Source organism: Daphnia magna, unplaced genomic scaffold (genome assembly GCF_020631705.1).
Source record: "Daphnia magna isolate NIES unplaced genomic scaffold, ASM2063170v1.1 Dm_contigs206, whole genome shotgun sequence".
Classification (NCBI taxonomy): domain Eukaryota; kingdom Metazoa; phylum Arthropoda; class Branchiopoda; order Diplostraca; family Daphniidae; genus Daphnia; species Daphnia magna.
The window spans coordinates 78,385-94,683 of record NW_025533176.1 but is presented as its reverse complement, the minus strand read 5'-3'; the positions used below and the strand labels follow the sequence as shown (position 1 = coordinate 94,683).

Below are 16,299 nucleotides of genomic sequence, written 5' to 3'. Positions count from 1 at the left end.
GAACCGGAATATTTCCCGTCTACTTTAAGTACGGTTGGCGGAAAAACACCGTTATATTCCCGCCATTCCCTATTAAATCAACTGGAAATAAACCGTATATTTTCCTGTCAATATATGGTTATTTTCTACTGGAGTGTTTACCTCTACCCGAGTAAAAGTTTTTCGTTCGAATTTTCGTTTTAAATCCATCAAATCGATGCAAAAAGCGTCTAAAATGCATACGACAATTTTGATTATTAACCGAGATTTAACGCTGTTGTTTCGGTTTTTAGACGGTATTAAAACAGTAAATCGACTGCGTTTACAATTCAAATTGCAATTGACACACAATTGCATTCCAAGTCCATCTTTAAATGCTTTAAAAATAAATTCAACAATTTGATCTAAAATTAATACGATAGAACTTACACTGAGGTCGAAAGCAGATTTGATACAAATAAATCTCAAGATATTTATTGTTTTCCTTAACGTTATACAAAATGAAAACTTTGCCATATTTCGATACAACATATCAAGAGTAGAAACTGATAATATGCAAAAAACCAGATAATTGGATAGTTGCCTAAAAATTTACGACAATTTGCAGGGATTGCTCGATATGTTGTTTTAAATTGCAACGTCGAATTACTTAATAGACTTGAGCTCTTCCTCCTTATCGGTAAGTGTTCCATATCGAGATGGATTCGTTCATCTCAGCTGCAATTCCATGAGTTGAACGCGATATTCTTCACCTTTACGAGCCTGAATGTTATAAAAAAAGAATTGTTAATCAAATTATCTAAATCATTTTATGTCAATATACGTACAACCTCTGAATTTCTTTGTATGCCAACTTTTCACGTTCATTTTCTAGACGGCGATATTCAATATCTAACTCATGGAATCTGCAGTTGAGTTCAGAATACTGGCTCTTAAGCTCAGCGTTCTCATCTAGTAAAGGAAATATTGTCAGAAAATAACAAGTGAAACTCGGAAAATATGAACTTACCGCCCAATTTCTTGTTTTCACGGGTAAGCTGATCTTTCAGTTCGCAAGTTTTGTCCAGTTCGTGAGTCAAATGGGAAATCTGTCGCCTTGTTACGATTATCTCTCTTGGAAGCGTAGTAAAGGACAGTCAGCTCAATCTCATCCAACTTGAATTTGAATTCAATGTTGATGAGCTCAAGTTGCTTGCGGTGGTGCTATTAGCCTGGATTAATCAAGTTTCAATTATAAAACTTCGCTTATTTTAGTGTTTTGATTAATTACCTTCTCCAAATCGATAATGAGAACGTCTACCTCACTCTGTAGACGTGACGTCCTCTTCTCCAAACCTGAGCATTTGGAAATCAAAGCGCTGATCTGTTTTTCAGTTATGTAACCTGGATGTGAAATTTGCGCCTAACAAATAGGAAATGAATCACGAACCGTTTTCATCAAATCGAAGGGGAAATTTATAAGTCCTACCTGATTTCTTCGATCTCTTCGGTAAGAAAAGTGCAGGCATGTTCGTACTTGGATGCGTTCTTTGTCTTCAAAGCGACGACGCAGATGTTCGAATTGATTTGGCTTGAGCTGAGTTGGTCTTCAAATAGCTGATATTTTCGTACCTGAATTTCAGCTATCGAACTTCCTTGGTTCAATGTTTTCCTGTTGACCAAATAAATTTATTGTGATCATTTTCCTTTAACAAATTGTAAATTAACCGTTGTCTAAAAGTATACAAACGAGTTTTGTGGCTGCTGATGTCGATAATATGCTGTTGAGCTCTTCCACTTAGAGTGTGTACTCATGAACGTGCAACTCTAACTTTTCTACTTGCTTGGTGTACGTTTTAACTGGCCTGGAAAAATAAACAATGATTTAAGAATAATTATTCCGTACTGTTCAAGAAGAATCTACAATGGGATCTTACCCTTTCTTTGTAGGCTTACTCAACTTGAGACATAAGCTCGACTGCAGAGACAACAGCTCCTTCTGCAACTTTGACTTCTCTTTATCAGCCCTGAATGAACTACTTGATGAATCTTTGCTAGGAGAATTATCAATTGGGCGTTTCTTAGCTCTGTTCTTGAGATTTAACTTCTTCGCCTAGATATTTTCAAAATAGAGAATTATTCTTCTCGTCGTGTCACATCAAAACGCTTTGACTAAAAATTACCTTTAACTTCTTCGCTACTTTATAGTGAATTATTCTTTCCAATGACTTATTCCTTGGCAATGTTAAGGTTATTTCTTTTATTACTCGGCTGAAAGAACAGAAGCAGAATTATGTAAAAAAACATTTGTTCTCACAGAAAAAACAAACAATTCTTACCTTAACTGAATGCTATCACTTCCAGAAGCAGCCAATCTTCCCAAACTTCTCGCAAGAAATAACCAGATAGCCAGTTCCATAAGCTCAACTACACAGGGGCTTCCGATATACCCAGCTCCTCTAGTGAAAAACTCCTTTTCAGTCAACATACCTATAATAATAAACATAATTATATAAAAATATTTGTTCTAGCACAAAAACAACAATTCTTACCTTTCCAAATTAAGGACAAAACAGATGTCTACAACAAGTTTCTTAGAAAAGAAAACATATCGTCTGCGTCACAAACATAATTATTCATTTGAAAACAAATGACAAACGACAGTCGTTTAGAACATTAAAAGAAACACAACTAACACATTTACGAAGAAAACTTTCACCATGAAAATAACCTTGAATAGAATATAATCAAGGATTCTGACAGCTATCAATTGGCGACAACTCTGGTTTAACTGACAAAAACTACAGCAGACGACTGTTGAAAATTGCCAACGTCAACAACAAGCACGCCGAATGGGACTAATCAGCATATAACTATACAGCGCACTAAACCAAAAATATGAAAAAAACAAATCATTTGACAGATATATTCTTCAAAATAAATAAGAAGTTAAAAAAGTTAGATTCAGTTATTAACATTGTTATCATTGCGGCTTATGAGGCGATGAGGCAAAATAAAAACAAAAATACTTCTAAATATCCTAAATGTACATATAGGTAAACCTTGTTTCTTTTTGTTGATTAATGCTATTTTATTTTAAGCTTCATTTTCAATTAAATCGTAGTAAGTCAAAGAACGAGTTTATCCCATGTTTTAAATTTTTACATGAATCAAACTCATGTTTCATGTATGCTTCCAAATAATGAGAAATAACCAGGTAAAAATAAAAAATTGGTAAATTCTTTTCAGTTATTAAATGTGTGTTAGGGATGAAATTGAACAATTGATCTCTTTTATTTTTTTCTCACAAAATTTTCTTCTCTTACGAAAGAATCACATGATAATGTGGAATTTTACAGAAAAGAAATTACACAGAGTTACGTTTTTTGGGGGGCTGCTCGTGTTGCGCATCGTACTCAATAAGAGCTTTATTCAACTGCACCATCCGTTGGTCGATAGCCATGATCGTTTCCTTGTCAGCTTTAGTTATTGCTGCATCATCGTCATCAACTTGGTTTTCAGTTGCCGCTGCACACGCGGACTTAGTTATGGACTGGCTGTATTCGTACCCAATAAATCTCCGAGCTTTTTGAATAACTTCGGTCATCGTTGACATAGGCAGGGAGGGTCCCTTGTGAATTGCCAGTACGCTATTAATGACAACTAGAGGTAGGATAAAGTTAAGAGATTAATAAATATTTTTCACTTAATCTTTATTATATGATAACCTCCAAAAACTGCATTCAAATTTATCAAGTGGCCAAATGCAAATCTTAAATCTTTTCCTCGTTTCTTCCATTGGATCTTAGAGCAAAGAGATCTGCTAAAAATCGCTAGTAAGACTGCTTTGGCGATTTGGTTTTTCGACCCCAATGTTCTCAGATTATGAATCTGAACAGCACACTACAAGAAAATGATGTTTGACACAAATATAAGTTTTACATTTTACTAATAGTACATACCAGAGAGATGGAAAGCTCCATGTCACATAGAGCAGCGTTGAGAACAGCTACTTCCTCTGGAACTAGGATTGGCAAGGAAAGCTGTGACTTTACTACTTTTTTGAAGTGTTCCATGTTATCCTTCATCACAGTTTCGCACGATGCCTTTTCATTTCGCATAGATTTCAGTACATCCAAAATTGAACGTAAAGCCTGTAGGACTTTTTGTTGATAACGAGATTCTGCTTCTCCATTTTCCTCTATTAAACAAAATAGAAAATATTAGAAAATTAAATAAATTTAAAATTTAACGTTGAAATATTGGAAGTACCTGTTGCAGAGGCTTCCTTCATTGATAACTTAATAGGTGACAATTGATGATCATAATCCTCCTCGGGGGTAGAATTAGGAGAATCTGGAACACTTTTGTTACCTAATTCAGCAGGGCCACAAATTCGCTTCGCTACCTTCGATGATCCTGCCTTTGGATGCGATTCAGCTTGACCTTCCCATTCCGATTCTTCGTCACCTGACAAATTTACTAGCTGTGAAATGCCAGGATGGTTTTCATAATTTTTTTCTTCGGAAGATGTTCGTTTATTTGATAACCGTCTTGAGTTAGATATCTCGTCTTCTAGTCTCGTCGATATCCGTCGTCTCGTATTAGATATCTCGTCTTGTTCTACTTGGACTTGAGCGCCTTCCATCTGTCTTATGGCGTCGAAATTTGGCACTGATGAAAGAAACAAACTAAAAAAAGCACGAAAAAGATTTTGAAAAATGAATTACCTGGGCCGGTTTCCGTTAACAAATCGACTACGTCGTATTCCACATAGGAAGTTTCAGGAAAACGCCTTTTTTTAAAACTTATGTCTCCCCAATTCCATGGTTTTACACCGTTTACATTAAATCCAGGCGAGGGATATAAAAAGTATGCAAGGTTGACGTCCATCCAGGTTTCTGGAACTTTGTAAACAAACGTCTGCACGCCTCCATCTGCATCAGGTTCTGTTGTAAGAACAACGTGATAATTTAATGGCGCTTGAAGAGCACTGGCAGGAGTACCAATATCACTATATATCCCCTTCCAGTTCGGATAGCAAACAAAATTCTGGCTTTCCTGAGAAAAAACCAAAACAGTCCAACATGTTAAAAACAATTAACTACCAGCTCAAATTAAAATTAAATTACTTGTTCTTCTGAGGGATAACACGTTCCACTCTTTGTTGTTTGATATGCCATTTTCGTCCGTTCCTTAACCTTTTACGAAATGAAATATAAATAACTAACAGAACAACAATTAAAACATCAATCCAATATATTCCTATAATAAAAACTCAAAAACTAGAGAAATTTCAAGAACTTACTTAAAAGTTGATGTGTGATCCCTTAGGTTGAATGCACGAAATGAACGAAGTAGTGAAGTTAGGTAATGAGCAGGACTATTATGCATGCGGGTGTGTAATAAACTAATCCTGTAACGGTAGGCCTTCATTCATTAATTGTAGATTTATAGGTATTTTTTTGCATGCGGGCACAATCGAGCGCCAGATGGTGTCGTTGTATCCTCCCTCTTCTTATAATTGCTCTGATCAACCGTGATCAGAAAGGATTATAAGTTACAAGGATTTACAAGTTTACAGGCCGTAAACATTCAGTAGGCCTTGCTCAAACGTAATCTGTAATACACACTGGCCTAAACATATATTAGCTACAATGTTGACCGACGAAGAAATTAAAAAAGTTCTTTTATATTGTGAATTTTCGGTACGAAAGAGAAAACGTACGTTGGAAGAGTTGCAACCAACATACGCATCAGTTTTGCGAAGAAAAGCTTTGCGAGTTATTAAAGATTGGTGTACACCAGGCGTTCCAACAAGAATATGGAACAATGTTAAAAGCGATCCGAATCTTGTACTGAGGTTTAATTTGAAACCAATGGAAGAAATGCAATCCCAATTTCAGCTTGATGTGGTAACACATCATATGAATCATAATAACAGTTCGATAAATATAATTGTATAAAATTTGTTTTTATTAATCAGAATGCTTCAAATGATAATCAAGAAATCGCATCGATTATTGATGAAAACTCACTTGTAGAGGAAAATGATGACTCAGTTGATCATCAGTCGAAGGATACAACAATAAATGAGTTTGAGGGTATGGAAACTGTCCTATTTGAGAACGAAGCCCAATTACTGGAACAGAATGAACAGCCTGGAAATGAGCAAATGACTTTAATAAAGATTTTACGGCATTTTGCAGCTTACACAAATCAAAAACAAATACACCTAACGTATCTACTCAAATTACTGAAGCTGTATGAGCCTATTCCATATTATTCTTTGTTACCAAGCACTGGACAAGAACTTATGCATGTGGATGGAAGCGATTGGCCCACTTCAACAAATAATGCACAAAAATCAAGACAGTTGCCATCTGCTGTATCAATTAATGATGGAAAATATGTACATTTCGGCTTAGAAAATGCCTTAAGTGGAAATTCTGCTGGACTCATCCATCGCGACGCAGATTTGATGCAATTTGTTGATTTGTACTATAAAAATGCAAGTATTCTTCCCAAAAATTTGCAAAAAGAGTAAATATTATATTTTTATCCTTTACCTTACAGTGCATATAATTTCCTCAATCTTTACATAGATTGAAGCATTTGACGTTTACTCAATTACGGAGAAAGCTAAAGCCACTCTACGAGGAGAAAAAATTGTAGTTCCTGAATTGTGTTTGGAGAAAACCCCTCATTTCAACATAGATATCAACATCGACGAAGCCAAGCTAAACGAAGACGAAAATGCTCCTACGATAACACCTATTCTTGGAAGAATTCACTCAATTCAGTCAGATGCAAAAAGTCTTGACAACATCACTCTTTTGGAGACTTCAGTTTTCATCATCGGTTTTTATGTTGGAAAGGGTAAGCCTACCGATATTCACAGATTTCTTCAAGACCTTATTCGTGAACTTTCTCACCTTTCCCCTTCAAATGAAAACATTGCCGACATAAATGAGCGTTGCTGCACAGCTTCACTTCGTTGTGTCATTGCTGATGGTCCAATGAGATCTTTTCTTAAAAGAACTAAAGGCCATTCCGGTTATTGGTGTTGTGACCGTTGTATTCAGAAAGGTGAAATGGTTAATCGAACTATCTTACTACGAAATGTCAATGCCCCTGCTAGAACCGATGCAGATTTCTTGACTTATCATGTCAACGATTATTCTATTGATGAACACTTGAAAGACCCAAAAGATGTTAGTCCTTTCCTCAATGTAAATTTGCCAATGGTATCAGGCTTTGTCATTGATCCTATGCATACTGTTATCGAGGGTGCCTTTGGCCGACGTTTAGAGGGATTTGTATTCGTGCCAGCCGAGGGCAAACTTACAAGCACACAGATAGCTGAAGCCAACAAACGAATCAAGTTCTTTCACTTGTGCCGACCATACGGATTTGACCGTTTTGTTGACAAGCTGGAAAAATGCAAGAACTATAAGATTCATGTGAAACGTAACATTCTTTATTATCTATTATTTCCTCTCTTCAAGGGAATTCTCAGTGAAAATGACCTCGAACATATTATGTTGTTACAATATGGCATGATGTTATTGGGGTCTTTCAATGGAGAACCCGTTCCAAAAGAAAGAATTTTAAAGGCCAAAAACATCTTAGATAGATATTCTGTGGAGCTGACTGAGAGAGAAATACCTTGTCGATTTGTCAGCCATCAAGTTTCTCATGTGTGGCAGGATTCAGAAAACTTTCAATGCGGGATTGAAACTCTGAGTGCATTCCCTTTCGAGAGTTTCCAAGTTTTCTTTCGAAGATGTATAAGAAGTGGAAATCTCCAAGCTGAACAGATACGTAACAGATGTGTTGAAAAGTCTAAGTACCAACTCCCGACAACTTCATGTGGAACTATTATTGAGACTAAAGTACAATTAATGCTGGAAGGAATAAACAATAACAACAGGGTACTTAAATATTGCAATAAGGGAGGTCGATGGCCTAAAAAAATTTTTTTCAATAACTTTGTCTTGACTAATTTATTCCCCAATAATATTTTTCTCGATAACCAAAAATCTGCCTTCGTTTGTGTTGACATTCTTGCGTGTAGTGGTATGGAATTAGTTGAAATTGTTGCACGTAAATTTGTATCTCTTGAAAATGCCCATGTTCAGCCATATCGATCGTCAGATCACAACATATTTTCTGCTCATACCCTCAGTGCGCCTACATTTTTCCGCTATCCTTCACAAGTATTTTGTAAAATGATGGCTCTTCCTCTTAATCCAACTCCACCAATATCTTTTGAAAATGAGGAATTACGTTGGTATTTAGTTCCTCTGTTGCATACATCTGATAATTTCAACTAAATACAACTTTGTAAATTGCCATCTAAATGTCAGCGGTAATTTTATTTTGTAATCAGCCAGGTGTTTTGTCATCTGAAGGTCTATTGGTTAAAGAGTTGGATCATGAATAAAAAGGTCAAAGGATCAAATCCCGGATAAGACAAATCTTTATTGTTCGTATATTCAAATATATGTGGTATAAAATTTATGAAAATATTTCTGATGAAAATTTTAAATCGGAGAATTGACTTTAAAAAAATCAATTTATAATGAAGAAAGCTAACGATTCTTGACTGCATTTATCATTTCCATATATTTTGCATTTATTTTGAAAATAACAAACTCAAATTCCCAAACTTCGGCTGGAAAACATAAAATTCAGAAAAACTCTAATACAACTCTATTTATATGCGTTGACTTTGAGTGGGCTGAAACGGAATAGTCCCCAGACGCTAAAATTCTTCTCGGGTACTTTACGTAAGATTGGCGGAAAATTACCAAAATATTACCACCAATCCTATATATTTTAACTGAAAATAAACCGATCCCTATAAGGGCTTGCTTAACGTAAATATTACGTAAATCAAATTTATTAATTTCTTATGACGACAAAGAGGATTGATGTCGGTGGTATCATTTTATTTAAGAAACTAATTATCTGGCCGAATAAAATTTCTGATAGCTTCATAAATAGAACTTACGATTTCATCAACAACCACGTATTCTCCACCATAGGTGGATTTGCTGCCTTTTTTTGGTGTGGCGGCTGGCAATCCATATTTTGTTCTGTAGGAAGCAGACAGTTGTTTTCGGAGATCTTTCAGATACTGCCCAACAGTAGAGCTCTTTGGTGCGGTTGGGTTTTGCGATTTGTTCCAGACGTTTGCAGCACTTGGAGATTCAAGAAAAGTTAATTATTGCTATGATGGTACGTACTTGATCTCTCCTATAGAAAAACTGGAAAACGCGTACCCTCATTTCTTATCAAACCGTGCTGTTTTAATAGAAAAATTGCGGCTGAAATTCATGTTAACAATCATGAATTCCAGCCGCAATTGCGTTAACAAACAATGTTAAGAAACATGAATTCCAGACGCAATTAATTTCTAACGAATGAGGGTATGCGTTTTCCACTTCCTGTACAGTTGTATAGAAATTCACCTATTATAACAGCTAATTTGTTGTGCAGCTGATAAAGTCCAACTACACGGACGTCTCCATTTTCCATGATTGGGCGCCATTGCATTTTATCGCAGATTTCATCAGAGATGAAAACGCGGAAGACTAGTTTTAGAAATTTATGTTCACTGGCGGATGATTTGTATTGATCCGCCAAGTGACATACCTATAAAAAATAATAAGCTTAATATAAGGAATTGTTCGCAACGCTCATATTTTTTTGGTGTAAATACTTTCCGCAGTTACTGACAGTTGCGTTTCACGCAACTTTGTATTTAGCGCTTTTACTTCTTTCAAAGTATCGCATGGCAATGTATCGAATTGCTGTTGGAATTTTTGTGCGTGGTACACAAGATGTCTGCTGGCATTTTCAATGGCATTGGGTTGATGCACCTGGTCGAGACGAGTATGGATTTTAACAATTTCTTTTAGGACTAATTTCCGAAAAGGCTGCAATTGTCGTTGTACCACGCGTTCTAATATGTTCTCAAGCGCCTTCATGTAGTCATCGGAATTTATGATAGGGCTTACAACTAGAAAAAGAACAAAAAAAAATAGAACACCTTTGCATGGCAAATGGAAATGTAAAAACAGTTATCATACCTGTTGAAACGGGAAGATCGAGATCTGCGATAGGATCACCAGCTGGCGTCGAGAGACTATTTGTAGAAGCACTACCTTCAGCGCGTTCTGAAACATTTTTCACTCCTACGCTTAAGGGTTCCGTTACCTTTTCAGCCTCCAAATTGTCCGTTTTACCACCCGCGCCATCATCAGCTTCACTGTCGCTTTCAACGATAAGCGAAAGGGACTCATTTTTACGTGCACTATTCTGCACTAATAGACTTTCACTGTCACTGTTGTTTCCTGAAGGATCATGCTGCGCATCGAAGTCCTCAGAAGAAGCCCCAACAGATGCCGTCTTGCGTCTCTTACTCGAGGGCGGAAAATGTAGCGACTTAAGGCTAGCTTTAGTACGCTGACTTGTGGGTTTTTCTGCTTGGCTGGTGGTTATTTCGACTGGGCCGGCATTTTTCTGAACTAAAAGGGAAATAATTTATATAATAATAAGAAAAAAAGAAAACATATTATTACCAATGCTACGCTTTTGCTGGTTGCTTATTCTTCTCAGGCTTCTTACATCCCCGTTTTTGCTCCTGCCCAAATTTTTATCGGAGTCAAACCAATTTTCAGGCAGCACCGTGCCATTTTGAAGGTCTCTAGCTTTCTTAGCAGCTTTCAATAAATAAACTGTAATAGGACAAGAGACGTGAATAGAGGAAGAAAGCCGCGCGTACCCAAATTTTTTTGCGAGCGTACCTTGCTGTTTTAAGAGAGAAATTGCGGCAGGTCTGTAACGAGATACAAACATGGTTGGCTTCCAGCCGCAAAAACTACCTTAGAACACCAATGTGCATTCGTAAAAAAATCAGGGTACGCGCGTCTTTCTTCCTCTGTTAATGAACAAAGTAGATGAGATAATGTTACTTACGGCAGTTGTCTTCGTTGAAAATTTGGTCGACGTCATATTCCATCCAAGACGACATCGGCCATATGTTTCTGCTGAAAAGCTTTTCGTTCCAAGTACTTGGATCGAAACCTACCGCCTCATTTGGAGGATAAAGAAGGCTCTTGAAATTCGATGAAATCCATTGTTTGGGGATGGCACTGTAGACATTTATCTCGCCGTTCTCGGTTGTTTGCTTCGTACACAACACATAAAAAATCTTTTGCTCTCCAATTTTCTCCTTTTCATTGGACTTCACATCCACGTTTGAGTAATCGTTAACCCAATGCTCCTTGATTCTGCCAACCTAAAAATTATAACATTGAGGTTAATATAATGTATAAACTTAAAATAGTAGATTGCACTGGGCGGCGTGGTAATGAAATCACAAACCTGAAACACGTCCTCCTCGGTTACGTCTCGATTGCCCTTCTTCTTGCCTTTCGATGACATTTCACTTTCATCAAAAGTCACCGACACTGTTTCACGCTTCGTTGAACTTTCACGTATTTAATTATAAGTACTATATAGCGAGTTTCTGCACCGCTTATACTACACACTACGTTCACGATAGTTCCGAAAACACGCATGGAAAGAATGTAGTCGTCTGCTAAGACCACATGTGAAAAGGTGGCATTAGCAATTAATTATTGCGGGCTATCGATAGTGACGTACGTCTAGCGTTTAGTGTGCAGTGTAGACATTTGCAGCAATTTTTTGGGAAAAAATCCGAGATGTGGAGTCAACATTGCAGTGATAACACCAGTGTTGTATTAGTAATAAATAATAGTAAGGTACACGATCGTCTATCGCATAACCGGTGGGTGTTTATTACGAATTGATTCTTAGATTCCCTAACTAGGGAATTCCCGATCGTCTACAGGGGTGATAGGGCAGAAAACCATTTTTAATTTGTGAATTTTAGTTACCAGTTCGTGTGGTAGACATGTTCCGGCGAAGACTTAAATTATTTCATTTTGTATAAAGGCCGCTAGAGGCCAATTTAGGTTTGTGCGTATTACACTTCATTTGTTTTATTTGTCCCGCGTTTACCCTTACCAAAACCCTTTGTTTTGTCCCTATTTAACCCCGCACGCATTGCATGCGCGTCTCTGATTTTGTTGGCGTCTGATATTGTTATACGTCTATGATATAGGTACAATACCAACTGAGCAAGATGGATCCGTTAGATATAAGACATTCTCTAGATTACGAAACCGCTTGTGAAGTTCTTACAGCAGCACTCAAATACAAACAAAGGAAAAAACGTGTGAGTGAAGAATATAAGCAGCGGTTGATATTGAAAGCTGCACATTTATTGAAGGAGTGGAAAAAGACGAGTGTCCCATCATATGTGTGCAAACTTTTGAAAACAACCACCATATCAAGATTTTCTCTGATGGCTGATGTAGCTGCCTCACCGTTTGTCGTCACCTCACCGTCACTGTCCTTAGACAACGAAATTAATGGTAGGCTAAGATGACGCATACGACGTTCCTATTTTCACACACCCAATAACATACATAGGAACGTCTTGTAAAACATTGATATATTTACCGGTAAAATTTACCGAGTACATAAATACGTAAAAAACTGGTAAATAATACCGGCAAATATTACCGGTAAAATTCCCCAAAAAAATTGTTTGGCTGGTCGACTGCTGGCTTAATGTACCTTTTTGATTGTCGTTATTTTTTACCCAGTTCTTTTGAAAAACGACTACGTAGAACAAGAGACTGACATAGAAGAGCCCACTGAGATGGAAGAGCAATATTCTACGTCAATTTTTCTTAGCGATTCTTTCAATGAGGAAAAGCCATTAACCTTCAAGCGTCTTCTGCAGCACTTTGCAGCGTATACACAACAGAAGAAAAGCAGCATGACCTACCTTATGCAACTGCTCATTCGGCATAGACCGACGCCGCTATATGATATGTTACCAAGCACGGGCAAACAGCTTATGTACAGTATCCTGCACAAAAATCCGAACACCGATTTAATTTTTTAAAGCCACCTATTGGCGGGGTAGCGGGTTTTTTGTTTTTTTGTAAAGGAGGAGGGTAGACGGGGGTGATGGACACGACAGGGCAGGGTTGGGTAAGTCTAGACCTAAAAAAATGCCTTAAGGTATTACGCTTTAAGGCAAGTTACAGGTCAGGACATTTTTGCAACCCCCAGGGTGGTGTGTTTTTTTTTTACGACAGTTGGAAATTTAGGGCTTGGGCTTGCTAATGTTGCTTACCCCCTGCCTGTGAATATTTACGTCGTTGTCTATGGCGTAGGTGTAGCGTTTCTGAATGTGATGCTGGAGATCGATTTTCGATTCCAGATGAGGTGATGAACTATTTTGGTTTGCTTACGAGAAATTCTCGTTCATATATAAAACAAGTTTTCATCGAGCAATATGTGCTTTTTTTAATTATTAAATAACTTAAAAAATAATAATTCACTTCGTTCTAAAAAAATTTATATTTCCAGCATATTCGAATGAAAATATTATCAAGATACGAAATGTTTCGCAATTCCTTATCGGGAATCGAACACTGATCTACGGCGTCGCAATCAGATGCTCTACGCATATGCCATCGGTATCGATATAATTGTGCACAGGCAGCTCTCTAAATTATTTTGGGTAAGGAATATTACACAGCCAAAATCCAACATTTCCAAGTGTCGTTTTTAAAAAACACATCACCCTGGGGGTTGCAAAAATGTCCCGACCTGTTACTTGCCTTAAAGCGTAATACCTTAAGGCATACAAACAAAATTTCTAGACTTACCCAACCCTGCCCTATGTGTCCATCACCCCGTCTACCCTCCCTCTTAAAGAAAAACAAACAAAAGCCCTTTACCCCGCCAATAGGTGGCTTTAAAAAATTAAATCGGTGTTCGGATTTTTGTGCAGGATACTGTACATTGATGGTTCAGATGTGCCATCATTTACCTTTCCTTCGTCCGCTTCTTCTACTATTGTAGTCAACGAGTCAGTGTCGTCGCTGGATAGCCAAAGTATTACTTTGATGCCATCAAATGGATCTCAAAACGAAACCACCGCACAGTCAGATTTAGATAATGATTGCCACCCACCTTTTACGAATTTCCGGAATGCTACATGGTCAACAGTCCTTCCTACCACGCCGTCATGTAAAAGAAAGAGAGTACAACCAAAGTCATTGCCTAAAGCTATTTCTCTCGAGAATGGTGGCAAATATATGCATTTTGGACTTGAAGCTGCTTTGGCCGGAAAATCTCCGGGCCAGGTTTTACAACATGCATGTCTCGTACAACATGCCCGGCTGTACAACAGATCACCTACTTTTGTTCCTGCTTCTATTCGCAAAGAGGTATCTAAAGCGCCTAATGAATCTGTAAGTTTAGCCATTAATCCACCAGTAAATGTTTTCTATGAAAATTTACTAGTAGTATTTACTAATAAAATTTCCCAGTTTTTTTCGAATTTTCATCCTTGTAAATGTTACTATAAACTATCTATATGTTCGCCGGTTACATTTACCAGTAATTTTTACGAGTTTATATAGCCGGTAAATGTTACCGGAAAATATCTATATGTGTACCGGCAATATTTACCGTTAACATTTACCAGTAATATTTACTATAATATGTTACGATTATTTACAACCGGTAAATGCTACCGTAAAATATCTATATGTTTACTGGTAACATTAACCAGTAATATCTAACAGTAATATTTACTAATATTTTACGAGTGTTTATACCCGGTATATGCTACCGGAAAATATCATACGTTTACCAGTAATACTTACCAGTAACATTTACCAGTAATATTAAAGAGTAATATTTACTGATATTTTACGAGTTTATGTATCCGGTATATGCTACCGGAAAATATCTATATGTTTACCGGTAATACTTACCGGTAAATATTACCGGTAGTATGAACTAGATTTTTTCGAGTTTACATTCGCACTTGTCAGATCTCTGATTAAACTGATTATTAAACATTACAGGCGATTTGCCTATCACTAGCATGTATACGATTGACTACAGAGTACCAATTTTTCCTCAGATTGAGGACCTATTTGACAAAAGGATAGCAACCGGAAGAGGTCGTAGAATCCTGCGAGGCGAAATTGAGAGGGAAGCATACGAGCAATCTGCACTTCCTCGTTACTTTGTTGTCATCAACATTGATGGAGTAATAGCATTCACCAACTCCGAGCAAGCAGAAATCATTCCGATTCTTGGGTTAGTCTACTCCGTTAAACGTTCCGCTTTTTGTAATGGAAGTGCGATTGCACTTGAGACTCCCTATCCTTTTGTTATCGGTTTCTTTCACGGTAAAGAAAAACCAGATGTTGACAAGTTCTTAGAGCCATTACTATTTGAGCTTAGTCGGCTCTCTCCCATCAACGTCGATCCCATTGAAATAAGGGGAAGAGAATTCACTGCTTCTTTGCGTTGTGTGATAGCTGATACACCGATGCGCACGTACCTAAAAAAAATTAAAGGTCACAGTGGGTATTGGAGTTTTGAAAGATGTATTCAGAAAGGAGAGAGAAGATTAACAGAAGGAAAGAAGAATTCATCAATTCAGTTTGTAGAGCTGAACACCCCACCAAGACTAGATGAAGACTTTTTACCCTACTGTGTCGATGATGATTGTGTAGATGATCACGTTGCCAGTGTACATGATGTAAGCCCTTTCTATGATTTTGGTTTTCCCATGGTTTCCGGGTTTGTTATCGACCCCATGCACACATTGACTGCGGGGGCATTTGGAAGACGTCTTATAGGTATAGCATCCGTAAAAAGTGAGGGCAAACTGAAATCGAGTCATATTGCAGAAGTAGACAACAGAATCCGATTGTTTAAGGCTTGTAAACCATCAGAATTTGATCGATATTTGAGATCATTAACTACCTGTGGCACAAAGTACAAACATCATGAATTAAGAGATTGTATGATGTATAACCTCTTCCCTTTATTCGATGGAATTTTGCAAGACTATCAGCTTCACAACATTATGCTTCTCCAGTATTCCGTCCTATTGTTAGGTGGGTTTGATCCGTCTCCCGTTGAACATGCCAATATCACTGAGGCAAGTGCGGTGTTAAAACAATATGTCCAACAACTAATTGACTTTGGCTTTCCAATCCGTCCTACGACTCATACAATTATCCATCTTACAGAAGATGTTGAAACTTACGAATGCGGCATAGAAGTAAACAGCGCATATGTTTTAGAAAATTTCCAAGGCTTTTTCCGAAACCAAATTCTTTCTGGTAATTTACCAGTCGAGCAGCTACGTAACAGAATGATCGAACGATTTAAATACTTGTTGCCAACTTTGGCAGATGA

At 37.3% G+C, this 16,299-nt stretch overlaps 3 protein-coding genes and 1 pseudogene across 3 annotated transcripts; 1 reads left to right on the top strand and 3 right to left on the bottom strand.

Moving 5' to 3' along the window:
• Positions 1-469: 469 nt before the first annotated feature.
• Positions 470-1,660, bottom strand: LOC116935894 (annotated as a pseudogene).
• A 43-nt stretch (positions 1,661-1,703) lies between these two features.
• LOC123467621 lies at positions 1,704-2,787 on the bottom strand. The gene is made up of 5 exons (XM_045167487.1): positions 2,511-2,787; positions 2,298-2,448; positions 2,142-2,229; positions 1,896-2,071; positions 1,704-1,823 (listed from the first exon to the last, which is right to left on the bottom strand). The coding sequence occupies exons 2-5, from the start codon at positions 2,444-2,446 to the stop codon at positions 1,757-1,759; spliced, it is 480 nt and encodes a 159-aa protein (XP_045023422.1). The 5' UTR covers positions 2,447-2,448; positions 2,511-2,787; the 3' UTR covers positions 1,704-1,756.
• Positions 2,788-3,233: 446 nt separating this feature from the next.
• LOC116935896 lies at positions 3,234-5,188 on the bottom strand. The gene is made up of 6 exons (XM_045167480.1): positions 5,091-5,188; positions 4,689-5,019; positions 4,231-4,632; positions 3,921-4,159; positions 3,687-3,861; positions 3,234-3,621 (listed from the first exon to the last, which is right to left on the bottom strand). The coding sequence occupies exons 1-6, from the start codon at positions 5,139-5,141 to the stop codon at positions 3,326-3,328; spliced, it is 1,494 nt and encodes a 497-aa protein (XP_045023415.1). The 5' UTR covers positions 5,142-5,188; the 3' UTR covers positions 3,234-3,325.
• A 427-nt stretch (positions 5,189-5,615) lies between these two features.
• Positions 5,616-8,294, top strand: LOC116935897. Its single transcript, XM_045167486.1, has 3 exons — positions 5,616-5,873; positions 5,945-6,500; positions 6,562-8,294. The coding sequence occupies exons 1-3, from the start codon at positions 5,616-5,618 to the stop codon at positions 8,292-8,294; spliced, it is 2,547 nt and encodes an 848-aa protein (XP_045023421.1).
• The last annotated feature ends 8,005 nt before the right edge of the window (positions 8,295-16,299 follow it).